A 17,168-nucleotide genomic window follows, 5' to 3' on the forward strand; every position below is an offset into this window, starting at 1 on the left:
AGATGGCATCTGCTGTGGACCGGTTGCAGCGGTATGCGAATTGCAGTGGATCTAGGCATTCTGGGAATATGGAGTTGATGTGCCTCATGACCAACATCTTGAAGTACTTCATTACGATCGATGACAAGGCCACCAAACAGTCATTGAGGCACGTTGCCTGGTTATTCTTTGGCATCGGTATGATGATGGTCTTCTTGAAACAGACGGGGATTTTGGGATGGAGTAGGGAGGGGGAAAAAGCTGATCACAAACACATCTGCCAGCCGGTCCACGCAGATCTTGTCAGGACCCATTGCCTTCTGAAGGTTCACTTTCAAGAAGGCTGATCTGACTTTGGATGCTGTGACGATGGATGTGTTCGAGGCTGCTGGGGCAGTTGACAGCGGTTTGATGGTTTCCTGCTCAAACCGAGCATAGAGTGCATTGGGTTCATCGGGGAGGGGTACGTTGCTGTCGGAGATTCTGCTTGGCTTCACTTTGTAGCCCGTTATGTTTTTTAAGCCTTGCCACAACGGACGAGAGTCTGTTACTCTCATCTGTGACTCTCATCTCTAGCTTGGTCCGATATTGCCTCTTGGCATCCCTGTTGACTTTGTGGAGGTCCTACCTGGATTTCTTATACAGATCAGAGTCGCCCGACTCAGACCTGGCCTTCAGTAGAGAGTCAATCTCCCGGTTAAGCCATGGTTTCTGGTTGGGGAATGTACGCACTACTTTCTTTGGCACGCAGTTGTCTACACATTTTCTGATGAAGTCTGTGATGGTGGTGGCATACTCGTTCAGGTTGGCCACTGAGTTCTTAAATATGGACTAGTTCCCTGACTCCAAGCAGTCACGTATTTTATTATCTTTATTATTGTCACAAGTAGGCTCACATTAACACTGCAATGAAGTTAGTGTGAAAATTCCCTAGTCGCCACACTCCAGCACTGTCTTATGGTCCGATTTTCCGAAGTGCGGTCGGGGGATGGATCAGTAGGCGCCCTTGATTTTTGTGTATCAGTGGTCGAGTGTTGTAGCACCTGGTGGGACAGGAGATGTTTTGGTGGAATTTTTGCACTACACTCTTGAGGCTGGACTTGTTGAAGTTATTTCGGAAGGATAGTAAGAAAAGAAATAAAGTGAGAAATAATCTTGGTTCAGAGGATCAAAATGTAGAATCCGTTTGAATGGAGGAAGAAATAGAAAATGAAAGAAGTCACTGGTAGGAGTGGTTTATAACAACCTGATGGTAGCTAACCTGTAGGGCAGACTAAATATCAAGAAATAATGGGGCTTGTCAGAAAAGTACTGGCAGATTTTATCTTCATGATGATTAGACAAAACAAATGAGCAAAAGTAGCCTGGGGGATGACATCATAAAAGTGTATTCGGGAATGTCTTAGAACAATAAGCTCTGGAACAAAGCAGAGAACAGGCTATTTTAGACCTGATAATGTGTAATGAGAAAGGCTTAATAAAAACCTCATTGTAAAGTATCTTCTAGGCAAAAGTGATCATAAAAGTTCAGATTCAGTTTGAGGGTGAGAAATGTGGCTTGGATGATACAAGGATAGGCAAGAAAGCAATTTGCAAGGAGGATACAAAGAAGCGGCAAAGGGATATAGATAGGTAAGCGAGTAGGCATAAATGGGAGTATGTGGGGAAAATGTAACGTTGTCCACTAAAGAATAGAAAAGCAGAAAATTATTTAAATGGAGAGAGACTGCAAAGAGCTAACAAATGGTTATGATGCAGGTACCACAAACAATTAGGAAGGCAATTGGAATGTCACATGGGGGATGGAGTATAAACATTGTGAAACTTTGTTATAACCATATAGAGCATTTGTGGGACCACATCTGGACTACTCTCTTACTTAAGGATTGATATACTTGTATTGGTATTCAATTCACTCGGCTGCTCGCTTCCTCCACTACAATGAGAACACCAGAACTCAGAGAAAAAAATTTAAATTCCATTCTCTTCTTCCCCCAAAGCAAACCTGCTTGACATAGATCTAGGTTTGAACTACATTATATATATATATATTTGACTATATATATATATTTGTATTCTGCTAAAACCGTTTGCATTTGGGCATATTCTAATTTGGCAATCAGTAATTCCATCTTTGATGACAAATTATTTATGTGCACAAAAGGGAAGTTTCACCTCATGAAATTGTGAACAACAGAAGAAAAATAGATTAGCTTTCCACTATGAAAAAAAATCACAATTAAAAATACACAAATGAACAGTTTATTTGAGGAATATACAACAAAATAAATGACACTTAAAATTAATAAAAATATAAAGGAACACTTATACAAATTGGTTCTTTATTTAAAAGAATAGAGAGCCGAACTTAATTTTACCTTTATACAGTAAGCTGACAACTCACTGGTTATGTTACAGGACTTCACTGAATCCCTTAACCACACACACACCAGAACTAAAAGCAGTAAGTAAATAAGTTAATAATTTAATCTTGTCCTGTTCAAAGAACAAGCATATTTTCTGTTCATTTGGTATATTTGTACAATTGAAACTTTACGATATAAAGTGGATCATTGACAACTTTGGGAGATATGTGATTTCCCAAGATGTCTGTAACATATTACTGTGTGTAGCAGGTAGAAACTCTTTTGTGGTGATTGTTATGTAGCTAACTAGAAATACTTTTTCATAATAGTCATGTTCACATCAGTTTTTGGATTCTCAGCTTTCAAATTTAATATTCTCCTGTGTTTTCCGATGTTTAGATTGAAATGTGAAAAATAAAATTTGTTTGCCTGTAAAAATTAACTAGGATTCTTAAAAAGTAAATTGAATATTTAAGCAATGATTGAGGAAGCTTCTTCTGGAATAATGGCATGAAGTGATTAACCTTTGACATCCTCTTCGAAGCACGAGTCACAGAAACATGTCTTCAAAATATTCATCAAATTCGTCCTCCCTGCAAATGAAGGACAGGATTTAATATAGTTTTCACTTTACAGCTGAACCTTTTGTGGCATTCTTCATGAACAGGAACAAGTCATACTCTTCCTGTAATTGTCTGTACTTCCTCCACTCTATTTCTTTTGGCCTATAATTTTTTTGCTTGCCTTTTTCCATGCTTACCTACAGTCTAGCTACATCACTGTGCCTCTCTCCAACTGTTTGAGGTCTCTCTATCTCTTCATCACTTCTCGGCCTTCAACTATTTATTTTCTCCACTGTACTTCCATGACACTCTTTTCCCATCTTCCAATTTTTCACTAAATATTTCAGCCCCACTCATTGCTTGCTCTTTTTTGAAAAACATTGAAATAGTGCTCAAATTTCCCAGTGAAATTTGGAACCGGATTCAGGTTTAATCTGTCCATGGGTAAGAGGAATGGAAGTGAGGGGACTAGGGTCCATGACTGGGATATAAGGATAGGTCCGTCAGGGATAGCACAAATGTAATGCATCACCTCAAACTGGATTGTATTCCTGTAGATATTAGGCTAACTCTGCAATCTTCAACCAGAACAGTAACACAATGCTCACAAAAATGGTGTGGAAGAAACTAATGGGCAGGAGTTGGGCTGGGAAGCACAAAGGAGCCCAGAGTTTGGGGCTTCCGACGAATGTGGGACGGCAATGTTGGGAAGGTACAACCCTCTGCATTAACAAGGCCAGTTGGGAGAGCTCAGCATCCGCTGCAAACTCAAACTCAACTTTTGAATCCACTTGGTTTCACACTGAGGGTGTCATTGCATTAGAAGACAGGTTGGCTCCATTTGGTGAAGAGGCAGGAGTGCACCAGGCTCCACACCAAAGATGGGGAGAGACTGATAGCAGAGACTTTGACTGCGAGGAAGAAATGTAACCAAATGACCAGTAATATATTCACAGTCGAGTACATAGCTGGTTCCCAAGATCCAATGATGTTTGGATACAAAACATAATCTTCTTTAAGATGGGTAGCTATAATAGTTTTCATCCAGTTTACTTTATTAGTTACTGTAGGCAGTGATGGGTTCATTTCTGTGGTTGGTGTGGGAAAATGTTGACCCTGTTTTCTTTATTCATTACAATTGACACACTTTGGTGGATCACCGACTGAACCGGGTGGAATTGCAATTAAGCTTCTCTCTTGAAGAGGCCTCAGAGACAGAACTGCTTGATTCTTCCCTTTCCACACAATGCATGTCCCTGGATAATTATTCTCAGTTCCTTTATCTCGCATTAGTCTTAAAAGTATTGTCATAATATCTACTCATGTATAGCATGAGATGCAGACAGGCAGTGATTGACACACAGGATAACCAATGAACACACAGAACAACCAATCACCAGACAGAACACCGCCACTATAAAGCCCACAGGGCATTAAGGCTCTCCCTCTCTCACAGGACACGGCTAGGGAGATAGTCGTAGTGCACAGGCCAATGAACATCATCACCATGTGAAAGAGAGCTAGTCTGGTCAAGCCAGTCGGAGGTTATCAGTTAGGTTAATAGAGTGTCAACCCACAGCAGATTATGTACAGCAATCAACAGGTTCAATAAAACAGTGTTGGATCATCCCCTGTTTCTCGTTTTACTGCATCCAGTTGCAGTCGATGTTAGACCAACACAGATAACACATCAAGTATAATGGATGTTCTTTCCACTGTGACACGAGTCTTTTTCAACCATTATTATTCATAATTTTGATGTTTTTGGCACAACTCATTCCCTGGACAATTTGTTAAAGTAAAAGCATGGACAGGAATAAGCAGATGACAATTTAAAAAAAACTACCAACCCACACAAGAAAAGACTAGCAACAGTCAAAATGTCAATGATTAAAGGAATTTTGTGACAGAAGGAGAATATTCAGCCTCTCGTGCCTGGAACAATGGTAGCTATGGCACTAGGGTTATCTACATCTGCTGAATGCACAGATTTATTAAAACCAAGTCCTGCATACAACAAGTGAAGAAAACAAACAAGATCTCAGGGCATATAATAATGGTCATTGGTAACCAGTCTCAGGGAGGTCAGAGGCTGGGAACTCTGTGGCAAGTAACACACCTCCTGTGTAGTAATCCACGGGAGGCAGGAGTTCCGTCACCACACCAATATGTATTTACAATAACGATATTACAGAAGCAGCTACAAACAGTGCTGCTAGCAGTCCAGTCAACTTAAGACTGGCTCACAAATCCTACACAGGTGATTATATGGGCCCCCTCAATGAGCTATCATTGAGGGAGCTCATACTCCAATTGGCCAACGAATAAAGCCAATTGGAGTTCATTACATCCTGACTCCCCAAAACCTGTCCACCATCTACATGGCACAAGTCAGGAACGTAATGGAATACTCTCCATTTGCCTGGATGAGTACCGCTCCAACAACACTCAAGAAGCTCAACACCATTCGGCACAAAGCAGCCCTTTTGATTAGCACCCCATTCACCAATTCACCACCTTCAATATTCACTCCCTCTACCACCGATGCACAGCGGCAGCAAACCTTTCAAATACACGGCCTCTACCACCTCGGACAAGGGCAACAGATGCATGTGAACATCATCACCTGCAAATTCCCTTCCAACCCACATACCATCTGGCCTTGGAACCATATTACTGGCCCTTCACTGTGTCTGGGTCAAAATTCTGCAACTCCCTTCCTAATAGCACTGTGGGTTTACCTATACCACATAGGCCGCAGTGGCGCAAGGCAGAAGCTCACCACCACCTCTCAAGGCAATTAGGTTTGGGCAATAAATGCTGGCCTAGCCAATGATATCCACATCCCATGAAAGAATGTAGAAACGTTAATGTGTGCTTGTGAGAGCACCATTTCAGCCGCACATCAAAGGACTGTGTACAATCCCGGTCACCATATTGCAGCGGGGATTTCCAGGCTTATTAATAATAATCAATAATCTTTTTTATTGTCACAAGTAGGCTTGCATTAACACTGCAATGAAGTTACTGTGAAAAGCCCCGAGTCGCCACACTCCGGCTTCGGAGAAGATACAGAATGAAGAAGTGGAGCTGATATCAGGTTTAGGCATTCAGCTATAAGAGAGAAGGGCAACTGAAAATACATACATTGGAAAAGAAAGATCTTATTAATATTTTCAAGATTCAGAGGCAAATAAAAACGAATTCTTCAAATCATTTGGCAAAACCAATTTGGGAGCCAGTGGAGGCAAAAACAGCGGTGATAAATTCATGCTTATGTGATGATTCTGAATTGTTGCGTGACTCGAATCCATTATCGTTATGACTGCCACTGACTGGGCTTTTAATATCAGCATTATTTTGCAAATACACCACAGCAACATGTGAAATGCAATGTTAGTGCTAGATCCTCTACATGTAATAAGTTAAATAAGAAAACGTACTTGGTCTTTTCGTCAACATCCTGAGCTGGCCCTTTCCAGTATTCAGCCTCTGAGGGATTATCTGCATCCGGTTTATCTTCAGACTCTGATTTAACAATTATATTTCACAAGTAAGTGCCATATACACGGAGTAATTACATTTCAATAGTATATCATGACTGAAATACACAATAATCAAAAAGCAACAGAATTTAATAAGTACTTTTGCACCGGTGTTTGATTAGAGGAAGTTGACAAAATATCGGAAGAAGCAGAGAAGGATGAAGTAATGAATGGGGTGAAACTGAGAGGCAGGAGTACTGGAAAGATTGGCCAGGCTTAGAGTGGATAAGTCACCCGGTCCAGATGGCATGCATCCCAGATTGCTAAAGAAAGGGGACTGGAGATTGTGGAAGAGCTTGCCATAGTCTTTGAATCTTCCTTGGATATGGAACAGATGCCAGAGGACACTCTTAGTCAAGGGCCTAAGTACAGTCCTGCTAATTGCAGGCAATTCGTTTAACATCAATGGTGGGTAAGGTTTTAGGAACACCAATCAGAGAAAGAATCAGCTGGCACTTGGAGACATTTGAGCTAATTAAGGATAGCCAGAATGGATTTGTAAAAGGCAAATTGTGTTTGACTAATATAATTGAACGTTTGATAAAGTAACAGGGAAAGTTGATGAAGGGAATGCAATGGATGTCGTCCATGTGGATTTTAAGGAAGTGTTTGACAACATACCTCAAACAGTTGATTAACAAAATTGTGTCATGCAAGAGAAGGGTCAGTGTCAACTTGGATAAAAAATTGGCTTCAGGGCAGAATTCAGTGAGTTGTGATGAATAGTTATTTTTCAGACGGGAGGCTGGAAGGCAATGACAGGACCACATATATATTATAAATAGGGGTGATTTGGATATTGGAATACAGAGTAAAATTTCAAAATTGAAATTCATTATACCAAATTTGGAGGAGTGGTAAATAGTGAGGATGATACAAATTGATTGCAATAGTCTAGCAAATAAGCAGTGGTAGAATTTAATACAGGGAAGTCTGAAGGGATCATTTTGGCAGCAGTTATAGGGAAAGACAACACAGACTTAATGGCACAGTTCTACAGAGTCTTCAGGGACAGAGGAACCTGGGGGTGGTTGTGCTTAAATCTTTGAAGGTGGCAGGACATACTGAGAGAGTGATTAACAAAACATGTGGGATCTTGGTATGCATAAATAGGGGTATTGACTGCAAAAGCTGGGAAGTTATGCCTAACCTTTAAGGAAGCTCTGGTTAGGCGACAACCAGAATGGTTCCAGGAGTTGAGAATTTTAGATACAAGGGGATTAGGTTGGAGAAGCTGGGTTTGTTCTCCTTGAAGCAAAGCAGATTGAGGGAGATTTCAATAAAGGTGCACAAGATTCTGGCAGGTGTGGATATGGTAGACAAGGGAAAATTGTTCCCGTTAGCTGATGATTACAACGACCTAGGGGACACAGATTGATGATTTCGGAGAAGGTGGGAGGGGAGCTGCAAGGAAGTTTTGCTCATGATAGTGGAGGAAGCAAAGATGACCAATAATTTTAAAAAGGAAAGTGGGTGGGTACTTGAAGAAAATAAACAGGGCTATGGGATACAGCTGGAGAATGGGTCTGACTGGATTGTTCCATGGAGGGCCAGTATAGACCGAATGGCCTATTTCATAAAAGCAAATTACTGGAATCTGAAACGAAAGAGAAAAGGCTGGAAAATCTCAGCAGGTCTGGCAGCATCTGTAGGGAGAGAAAAGAGCTAACGTTTCGAGTCCAATGACTCTTTGTCAAAGCCCTTTGTCAAATGGCCTCCTTCTATGCCATACGTGACTCTATTTCTTGATATGTCAGATTGATTTGGGATTTTCTTTCAATTTAGCATTTTGGAATAATCCAGTAGCTGAAGCAAGAGCACCTGAGTGCATCCATTTGCTCTGAAGAGGCAAGGTGCTGAACCGATTGCTGTGGTTGCGATCGTGACACATTTCCAGTACCTCAGCTAAACACAGCTGTAGATCCTATACACTGTGGAAGCACAAGTCGCTGAAAGGCCAAGTTATGTAAAGTAAAGCACGATTGGACTGAACGCACATGCAACCAAGTGGCATGGGAAAGAAATTTGCTTGAAAGTGCAACTAGTCCATTCTGAAGAACTGTTAAAGTTAATGAGGATTTTATTCTGCAATAATTAGTTTAAATATATATGGTATATTCCTAACAGAAAGTTTACTGCTCCAATCTTTGCCAGAAACGGCAGTGAATTAAAGCATTTCATTTCAAAATGCACTGAAAGTTAATATGTTAGTCTATACAGAAAACATTGTAAAAATGACAATTGCTGCCCACAGTAAGCACTGTAAACAGATTTCCACTTTAAATCCATCGCAGGACAGATAACTGAAACTGCTGGTTTCAATACTGCAAACCGACTCTTGCAAAACTGCATGAAGTTTCACAGAGTGGCCATGTGATGGTGCTATATCAGCCTCTTCCTTATCTCGGGAAGGCTGAACAGCCAGAGAGACCTCTTGTTTTGACTTCAGAAAGCCAACAGGAAACCTCCACAATGTTAAAGGGCCTTTAAAGTCCTTTTCCAGAAGAAGCCTCGATCCTCAGAAAAATGTAAAGTTGCTGGGTTTATCTTCATTCCCAAACCCTTCTCCTTTAAATAGCAATGTTTCATAACTTGCAACAATGGTAATGCCTTTTGACTAGCTGTCTCTCCGAATCCAGAAGAAAGGAAATTTACTTGGTGATTGGTAAAATGCGCATCAATTGAATCTTGTGCTCAGTGCCAAGATCTGTTCCAATTAGTAAGCCTTTTTTCATAATGACCAAAGTGTGACTATACCTGGCAGCAGGTTGCCCAACAACTGGTCAGAACACAGGGAGAAATTCATCACCCTTTGGTAGTCGACTCACTTCTGATATTAATGAAGCGAAGCTAACATTCTGTACACAAATTGCTAACAGATTAAACCTTCACAGGGATCTGTCGAAAATCAAAAAAGAAATTGCTGGAAAGACTCAAGTCGATCAGGCAGCATCTATGAAGAGTAAAAAATACTTTTCAAGTTGATGACCTTTCAAAAGTTTTGTAATACTGAAAGCAAAATATCTACAAGAATTATTGTTGCATTGCAGGCAGTCTTAATAAAAAAAACTACCTTGATCAGAATCATCATCATTTTGTCCTGTTTTGCTTGTGGAAGATTTGCCTGAATAGATAGAAAAAAAACATTTGTATTAATTGGTAACCACTTAAATATGATATATAATATAAGAGAAAAGGGGCAAAGTCCCTTAATAAGGCTATGGTAGGTTCTCAAACAAGAGACCAGGGACATGGTCTAACAGCCTTGTCGCGCCAGACTTGTGACGTGACGAGGCCGGTGAATCTTGCGAGATTTACAACGCTAGTTACACTTCACAAAATCTGGATCCCGCCCTTTGGATTTGCATATTCAAGTGAGTAGTTAATCTGTGCCGTAATAACCCAAGACATGAGACATAACAGCCTCGCCTCAGAGACCCCGACCGGGCACCATTTAGCACTGGTTTCCACAAACATGGACCAGGATACCAGCACTTGGGGTGGGGGGTGTCTAAGACGATCGGGGCGCCCCCGGGTGGTCAGGCTCTGGGCTGAGTGGTACCCTCGCACTCTCAATGCCACCTGGGCAGCCTGGCACTCCCAATGCCACCTGGGCAGCCTGGCACTCCCAATGCCACCTGGGCAGCCTGGCACTGCCACATGGGCAACCTGAATGCCACCCTGGCAGTGCCAAGGTGCCCAGGTGGCATCTTGCAAATGCTGGGGATCACGCCTGGTAGTGTCCAGCCCTTATTAGGTAGGGTGAGGGAGGCTCGAGGGCCCCCTAATTGGCATTGGGGGAACCAAATGCTGCGGTGGTGGGTTTAGAGTTCGGGGCACCACTTTCTGCACTGGCGAGCTAAGCTCGTCAGTGCAGGTAATGAGTCTAAGTGCAGCATCGGCTGGGCGTTCCTCACCAAGACCACAAAAAGAAGCAAAGTTCCATTTAATAGTAGGGTCGTTCTGGGCGCCGCAAACGCCAGCAAGCACGCTGCCAAACATGCCCAAAATTAGACTCTGTTTGGTTTCCATTAAATCCCGCCCCAGATCTTTAATGCTGCTTTGAACTGTTATTCATACTCGAGCTTCCAAAAAGCGATACGTCAATAGTCTTAAGAACATGGCAAATGGAATATAATGTGGAAAATGTGAGGTTATCCACTTTGCTAGCAGGAACAGACACACGGAGTATTTCTTAAATGGTAAGAGATTAAAAAGTGTAGATGTACAAAAAGATCTGCGTCTCCTCGTCAACAAGTCACTGAAGTTTAACATACAGGTGCAGCAGGCAATTAGGAAGACTAGTGGTTTGTTGGCCTTTATCGCAAGAGGGACTGAGTACAGGAGTAGTGAAGTCTTGCTTCAATTGTACAGAGTCTTGGTTACACCGTACCTTGAGTAATCTTGCAGTTTTGATGTTGTTACTTTCAGAAGGATATTATTGTCAAAGGGGAAATGCAATAAAGGTTCATCTGACTTGTTCCCGGGATGGCAGGACTGCCTTGAGAAGACAGACTGGGCAAACTGGATTCCCGAGAAGTTCGAAGAATGAGAAGTGATCTCATTGAAACTTACAAACTCCTTAAATGAGTAGACAGGGTAGGCACAGCTAAGATGTTTCCCCAGGTTCTGGAGTCCACAACCAGAGACGCAATTTCAAAGTAAGGGTGAAGCCACGAAGGACCGTGGTGATGAGAAATCCTCTTACTTAGAGGGTTGTGAACCTTTGAAATTCTCTGCTCCAGGGGGCTGTGGAAGCTCAGTCGTTGAGTATGTTTGAAGCAGAGATTAACAGATTTCTGGTGGCAATGGCATGAAAGGATATGGTGGCTCTGTGGGGGAAAAAGGCACTAAAGTGGATGGTCAGCAATGATCATCCCAGGCTCGACAGGTTACTCCTATGTTTCTGTAATAATCCTGGCAACTGCATGGACCTTGCTATATCTGTATGCTGCACCAGTCAATGACTACTACTGGGTTGTCATTAGCTAGAAGAGAAGAGAGTGACCCGAATGTACTTGCATTCTCTCTTTGCCTTCAAAAAAGCTGGGTACAGGCCAAAAACCAAGTGTTATGACTGTTCATAGGAACCAAGCCCTGACCTATATTATAGTGTTACTGCTCCAAACCAAGCTTCACATTGATGAAATAAACCTCCATTTTGCTCAGATAGGCCACGACACAGTGTCTTTTGGCCCAGGTGGCCACATAGATATTACTGCTCCCTGGACTCTTGGAAATCTCGCAACTTGGTGAAATTGGGCAACCTGTCAAATTGCTGCTGGAGACGGGAAAGTAAATGAAAATGCATGCTCTGCTGGACAATAAATCAGTTAGCAGTAAGATACATCTGTGGGCAGAACATTGCCTGTAATAAGGATCCAACAGTGAGAACATGACTGCCGCTGGCAGTTCTATGGAAAGATGTGTCACTTGAAACATGGAAGTCTGGCAGTATATGGTCGGAGAGAAACATCAGAGGATACAGGGAAAGATCCCACGAAGGGTTAATAGCAGCTGCAAAGAGCAGGATTATAAAATGCAGATTCTTTCTCTCAAGCAGGCTTAAGCAAACACACAGGATTCTTGTATGAAGCTAAAAACAATGGCTCACACCTTCATTGAAAGTAACTATCTTAGTAAGCATCTGGAAAAGCATGGATGAAGGTTTCAGTTGAATTAAGTGACGAATGTTTAAAACAGGCAGGTCTTTCAAGTTATAACCAAGTGAATTTTTAGCATACAGCTAAAAGCAATGTTTCACACCTTCACTGAAATTAACTATCTTAGTAAACAGTTGGAAAGGAAAGGATGAGGTTCAATTGAATTTGATAACAATTCTAAGTGTGAAATTCTACTAACACCAAGTAAATTAAAGAAAATTGGAGACAACCTGTCTACAAGAAACATAATTTAGAGCCAAAATCAAAGTTATGAGCTGGGGACACAATTGGAAAATAAAACTATAGAAATAACAGGAATTAAAAGTAACACCTCTTGAAACCAAAGCATTTTTGAATATCACAAATGAACTTTGAACAACACAAAGGACAATGTAATCAGATCTGAGGGCTGAGGCTATGTCCAAAATGAATACTTAGTTGTATTAGAATGTTTAGATCAAAGATACTTTTTACAATCAAAGTGAAATAAGTTATTTTACAATAAGGTCATAAAACTGAATGACTGTTAGAAAGAGAATATAAACCAAAGCGCGGGCTTTCCTCTGGGCAGGGGGGGCGGAGCTGGTGGTGGGGGCGTGGCCTCTACTGGTTTTCTTTCCCGCGCTGAAGCAGTGCCAAGGAGGTGTGGCAAGAGGGGGATGACCCCATGCCGGGAGGGGATGGGTTTTGGCGTGAGCTGCCGGGGTCAGCAGAAGTCAGCTGACTCACGGAAGTACCATTGGAGGGTGCGTCGCAGCTAGGAGGGGTCCAAGCCTTGGGGGGGGGGGGGGGGGGGGGGAATGGCCAGGAAGGAGCTGGTGTGGGCCGGGGGGGTAGAGGAGAGGCGTTATCGCCATGGGGAATGGGTCGGGCGGGGCGAGCTGGCCTGGGGCGAGCAGTCGATAAGCTATGGCTAGCCGGCGGGGGAGGGGGGGCGGGTTGCCCTCTGATCCGGCTGATTACCTGGAACGTGAGGGGGCTGAATGGGCCGGTTAAGAGAACTAGGATATTTTCTCATCTGAAGGGGTTGAAGGCGGACGTGGCTATGCTCTGGCGCCTGGATGTGGGGATGCTGGCTGATGAGGAGGTGTGTAGGAGGGTCCGGAGAAGCATTGAGGGGTATCTTGATACCAATGACACGGGGGAGGTCCGGGTGGGGATGGTCTGGGAGGCTCTGAAAGCAGTGATCCGGGGGGGAGCTGATGTCCATCAGGGCCCATAGGGAAAGGAGGGAGAGGAAGGAAAGGGAGAGACTGGTGGGGGAGCTCCTGGATGTGGACAGGAGATACGCGGAGGCACCGGAGGAGGGGTTGCTGGGGGAACGGCATAGTTTGCAGGCCAAATTTGACTTGTTGACCACCAGAAAGGCGGAGACACAGTGGAGGAGGGTGCAGGGCGCGGTATATGAGTATGGGGAGAAGGCGAGCAGGATGTTGGCGCATCAGCTCCGTAGGCGAGATGCGGCTAGGGAAATTGGTGGAGTGACGGATGGGGGTGGGAATGTAGTGCAGAAGGGGACAGAAGTAAATGGAGTCTTTAGGGACTTCTACAAGGAACTGTACCGGTCGGAACCTCCGATGGGGAGAGGGGGAATGGAGAGCTTCATGAACAGGCTATGTTTCCCAAGGGTTCAAGAGGAGCTGGTAGAGAGGCTGGGGGCGCCGATAGAGCTGGAGGAGCTAGTCAGGGGGATTGGACAAATGCAGTCAGGTAAGGCCCTGGGGCCGGACGGGTTCCCGGTGGAATTTTATAAAAAGTATGCGGATCTGGTGGGACCCCTGTTGGTGCGAGTCTTCAATGAGGCATGGGAGGGGGGGGTTTTGCCCCCGACGATGTCGCGGGCACTGATCTCTCTGATCCTAAAGCGGGATAAGGACCCCTTGCAGTGTGGATCATACAGGCCTATCTCGCTCCTCAATGTTGACGCCAAGTTGCTGGCGAAGATCCTGGCCACCAGGATAGAGGATTGTGTGCCAGGGGTGATACACGAAGATCAGACAGGATTTGTCAAGGGACGGCAGCTCAACACGAATGTGCGGAGACTGCTAAATGTTATCATAATGCCGGCAGTGGAGGGGGAGGCGGAGATAGTGGTGGTGCTGGACGCAGAGAAAGTGTTTGATAGAGTTGAGTAGGGGTACCTGTGGGAGGTGCTGGAGCGGTTCGGATTTGGGGAGGGATTCATCAAATGGGTGAGGCTGCTCTACGCGGCTCCGATGGCGAGTGTAGGAGATCGGAGTACTTTAGGCTCTACCGTGGGAACAGGCAGGGGTGCCCCCGTCCCCCTTGCTCTTCGCACTGGTGATTGAACCTCTGGCTATGGCGTTGAGGAAGTCAGGGAGATGGAGGGGTCTGGTGCGGGGTGGGGAGGAACATCGGGTATCGCTGTATGCGGACGACCTGCTGTTGTATGTGGCGGACCCAGAAGGGGGAATGCCGGGGATGATGGAGCTGTTAGCGGAATTTGGGGGCTTCTCGGGCTATAAGTTAAATTTAGGCACGAGCGAGGTATTTGTAGTACACCCGGGAGATCAGGAGGGGGGAATTGGGAGGCTCCCGTTTAAGAAGGCAGTGAAGAGTTTCAGATACCTGGGGGTGCAGGTGGCCAGGAGTTGGGGGACTTTCCATAAGCTTAATTTTACCAGTCTGGTGGAGCAGATGGAGGAGGAATTTAAAAGGTGGGGCATGCTGCCGCTGTCGTTGGCGGTAGAGTGCAGTCCGTCAAAATGACGGTTCTCCCGAGGTTCTTGTTCCTCTTCCAGTGTTTGCCCATCTTTTTCCCTAGGGCCTTTTTTAGAAGGGTGACCAGCAGCATCATGAGCTTTGTTTGGGCGCATGGGACCCCGAGGGTGAAGAGGGTCTTCTTGGAGCGGGGTAGAGATGGGGGGGGGGGCTGGCGCTACCGAATCTCTCGGGGGACTACTGGGCGGCCAATGTGTCGATGGTGCGCAAGAGGGTGATGGAGGGGGAGGGGGCAGCATGGAAACGGATGGAGAGGGCGTCCTGTGGAGATACAAGCCTGGGGGCCCTGGTAACGGCGCCATGGCCGCTCCCTCCTACGAGGTATACCACGAGTCCAGTGGTGGCGGCTACCCTCAAGATTTGGGGGCAGTGGAGGCGACATAGGGGAGAAGTGGGGGGCTCGATGGAGGCTCCGTTAAGGGGGAACCATAGGTTCGTCCCAGGGAACATTGATGGGGGATTTCAGGGTTGGTACAGAGCGGGCATCAGACAGCTGAGGGACCTGTTTATTGATGGGAGGTTCGCGAGCCTGGGGGAGTTGGAGGAGAAATTTGGGCTCCCCCGGGAAACATGTTCAGGTATCTGCAGGTAAAGGCAGTTGCTAGACGGCAGGTGGAAGGATTCCCTGCGCTTCCCGTGAGGGGGGGTGAGTGATTTCGGGGATCCGGGTCGGAGAGGGGAAGATATCTGATATCTACAAGGTTATGCAGGAGGTGGAGGAGGCGTCAGTAGAGGAGCTGAAAACTAAGTGGGAGGGGGAACTGGGGGAACAGATCGAAGACGGGACATGGGCTGATGCCCTGGAGAGGGTTAATTCTTCCTCCTCGTGTGCGCGGCTTAGCCTCATCCAATTCAAGGTGCTGCACCGGGCCCACATGACTGGGACGAGGATCAGTAGGTTCTTTGGGGGTGAAGACAGGTGTGTTAGGTGCTCGGGGAGTCCAGCGAACCATGCCCATATGTTCTGGGCATGCCCGGCACTGGAGGAGTTCTGGAAGGGGGTGGCGAGGACGGTGTCAAGGGTGGTGGGATCCAGCGTCAAGTCAGGCTGGGGACTCGCGGTTTTTGGGGTTGGGGTGGAGCCGGGAGTGCAGGAGGCGAAAGAGGCCGGTGTGCTGGCCTTTGCGTCCCTAGTATCCCGGCGAAGGATTTTGCTACAATGGAAGGATGCGAGGTCCCCAAGCGTGGAGACCTGGATCAATGACATGGCGGGGTTTATTAAGCTAGAGAAGGTCAAATTCGCCCTGAGAGGATCGGTACAAGGGTTCTTTAGGCGGTGGCAACCTTTCCTCGACCTTCTGGCTCAACGATAGGGTACTGGGAAAGTAGCAGCAGCAACCCGGGGGGAGGGGGGGGGAAGGGGGAGGGAAAAGGGGGAGGGAAAAGGGGGGGGGGGAGAGACGATGACTATGTCTGTTTATTTAATTTTAATTTATTTTTAAGTTCTCTTGTTGGGGGTTGGGGGGGGAATGTGATACATGCGTTAATATAGTTTGGGGGGTGTTACAGTTGTTAAGGGTTATTTTGTTGTATTTCATTGTTAGTTGTTATATTTTATATTTTCTGTAAAAAATTCCAATAAAAATTATTTAAAAAAAAAAGAGAATATAAACCCAGAGAACAGAGCAGGGACTAGCAGGAGCAGAACCAGAACTCAGAGAGAAGCAAGCAGATCAGCTTACAGCCAGCTCGGTCATGGGAAAGATAAGACACAGCAACCGAGCTTACCAGCGAATACATCTAAAGACCAGATTTTAAAAAGAAGATTGATTGTCAAGGTGGGCGTGAAGGTCCCTTCAACCAACCAGCAGGATCCAGAAGCAAGATATTTTTACCTTTCTGTAAAGAAAGTGATTGCAGCTTTTAAAAGAAAAAAAAATAATAACAAAATAACTTAATTTAACCTGAAACAGTGGTTTATTCCCAAAGTCTACTTTACTTACTTAGCAATGCGGGACCCAGGATCGATGCTACTAAGTGGTAAGTAGATAGAATCTCCGGTGAAGGTATGGGTTGTACCGGGGGATAACTTGAAAATATAGTTTAACCTGAATAGCACCCACTGAAGCCTGCATCGGAGTCAGGGAGTGAGAATCCCTGTTCACCATTTAGAATGTCGCCCCTTTTTGGTACAGGGGGAATTCTAAGAATAGTGGTGAGTTTTCAACAGCAGGGAAAGTAAATGAAAATGCATGCTCTGCTGGACAATAAGTCAGTTAGCAGTAAGATACATCTGTGGGCAGCACATTGCCTGTAATAAGGATCCAACAGTGAGAACATGACTGCCGCTGGCAGTTCTGTGGCCTTTGT

General features: G+C 45.0%; 1 protein-coding gene across 1 annotated transcript in view; it reads right to left on the bottom strand.

Annotated features, from left to right (window-relative positions):
• Positions 1-2,225: 2,225 nt before the first annotated feature.
• fra10ac1 (FRA10A associated CGG repeat 1) overlaps positions 2,226-17,168 on the bottom strand; it is a 64,970-nt gene continuing 50,027 nt past the window's right edge. The window contains exons 12-14 of the mRNA XM_038822046.1: positions 9,527-9,577; positions 6,352-6,436; positions 2,226-2,938 (exon numbers count right to left, since the gene is read on the bottom strand). Of these exons, the coding sequence (XP_038677974.1) occupies positions 2,896-2,938; positions 6,352-6,436; positions 9,527-9,577 (179 nt within the window). The 3' untranslated portion in view covers positions 2,226-2,895. The remainder of the gene's footprint in view (positions 2,939-6,351; positions 6,437-9,526; positions 9,578-17,168) is intronic.

The sequence above is a fragment of the Scyliorhinus canicula genome, chromosome 16 (genome assembly GCF_902713615.1).
Source record: "Scyliorhinus canicula chromosome 16, sScyCan1.1, whole genome shotgun sequence".
NCBI lineage: Eukaryota > Metazoa > Chordata > Chondrichthyes > Carcharhiniformes > Scyliorhinidae > Scyliorhinus > Scyliorhinus canicula.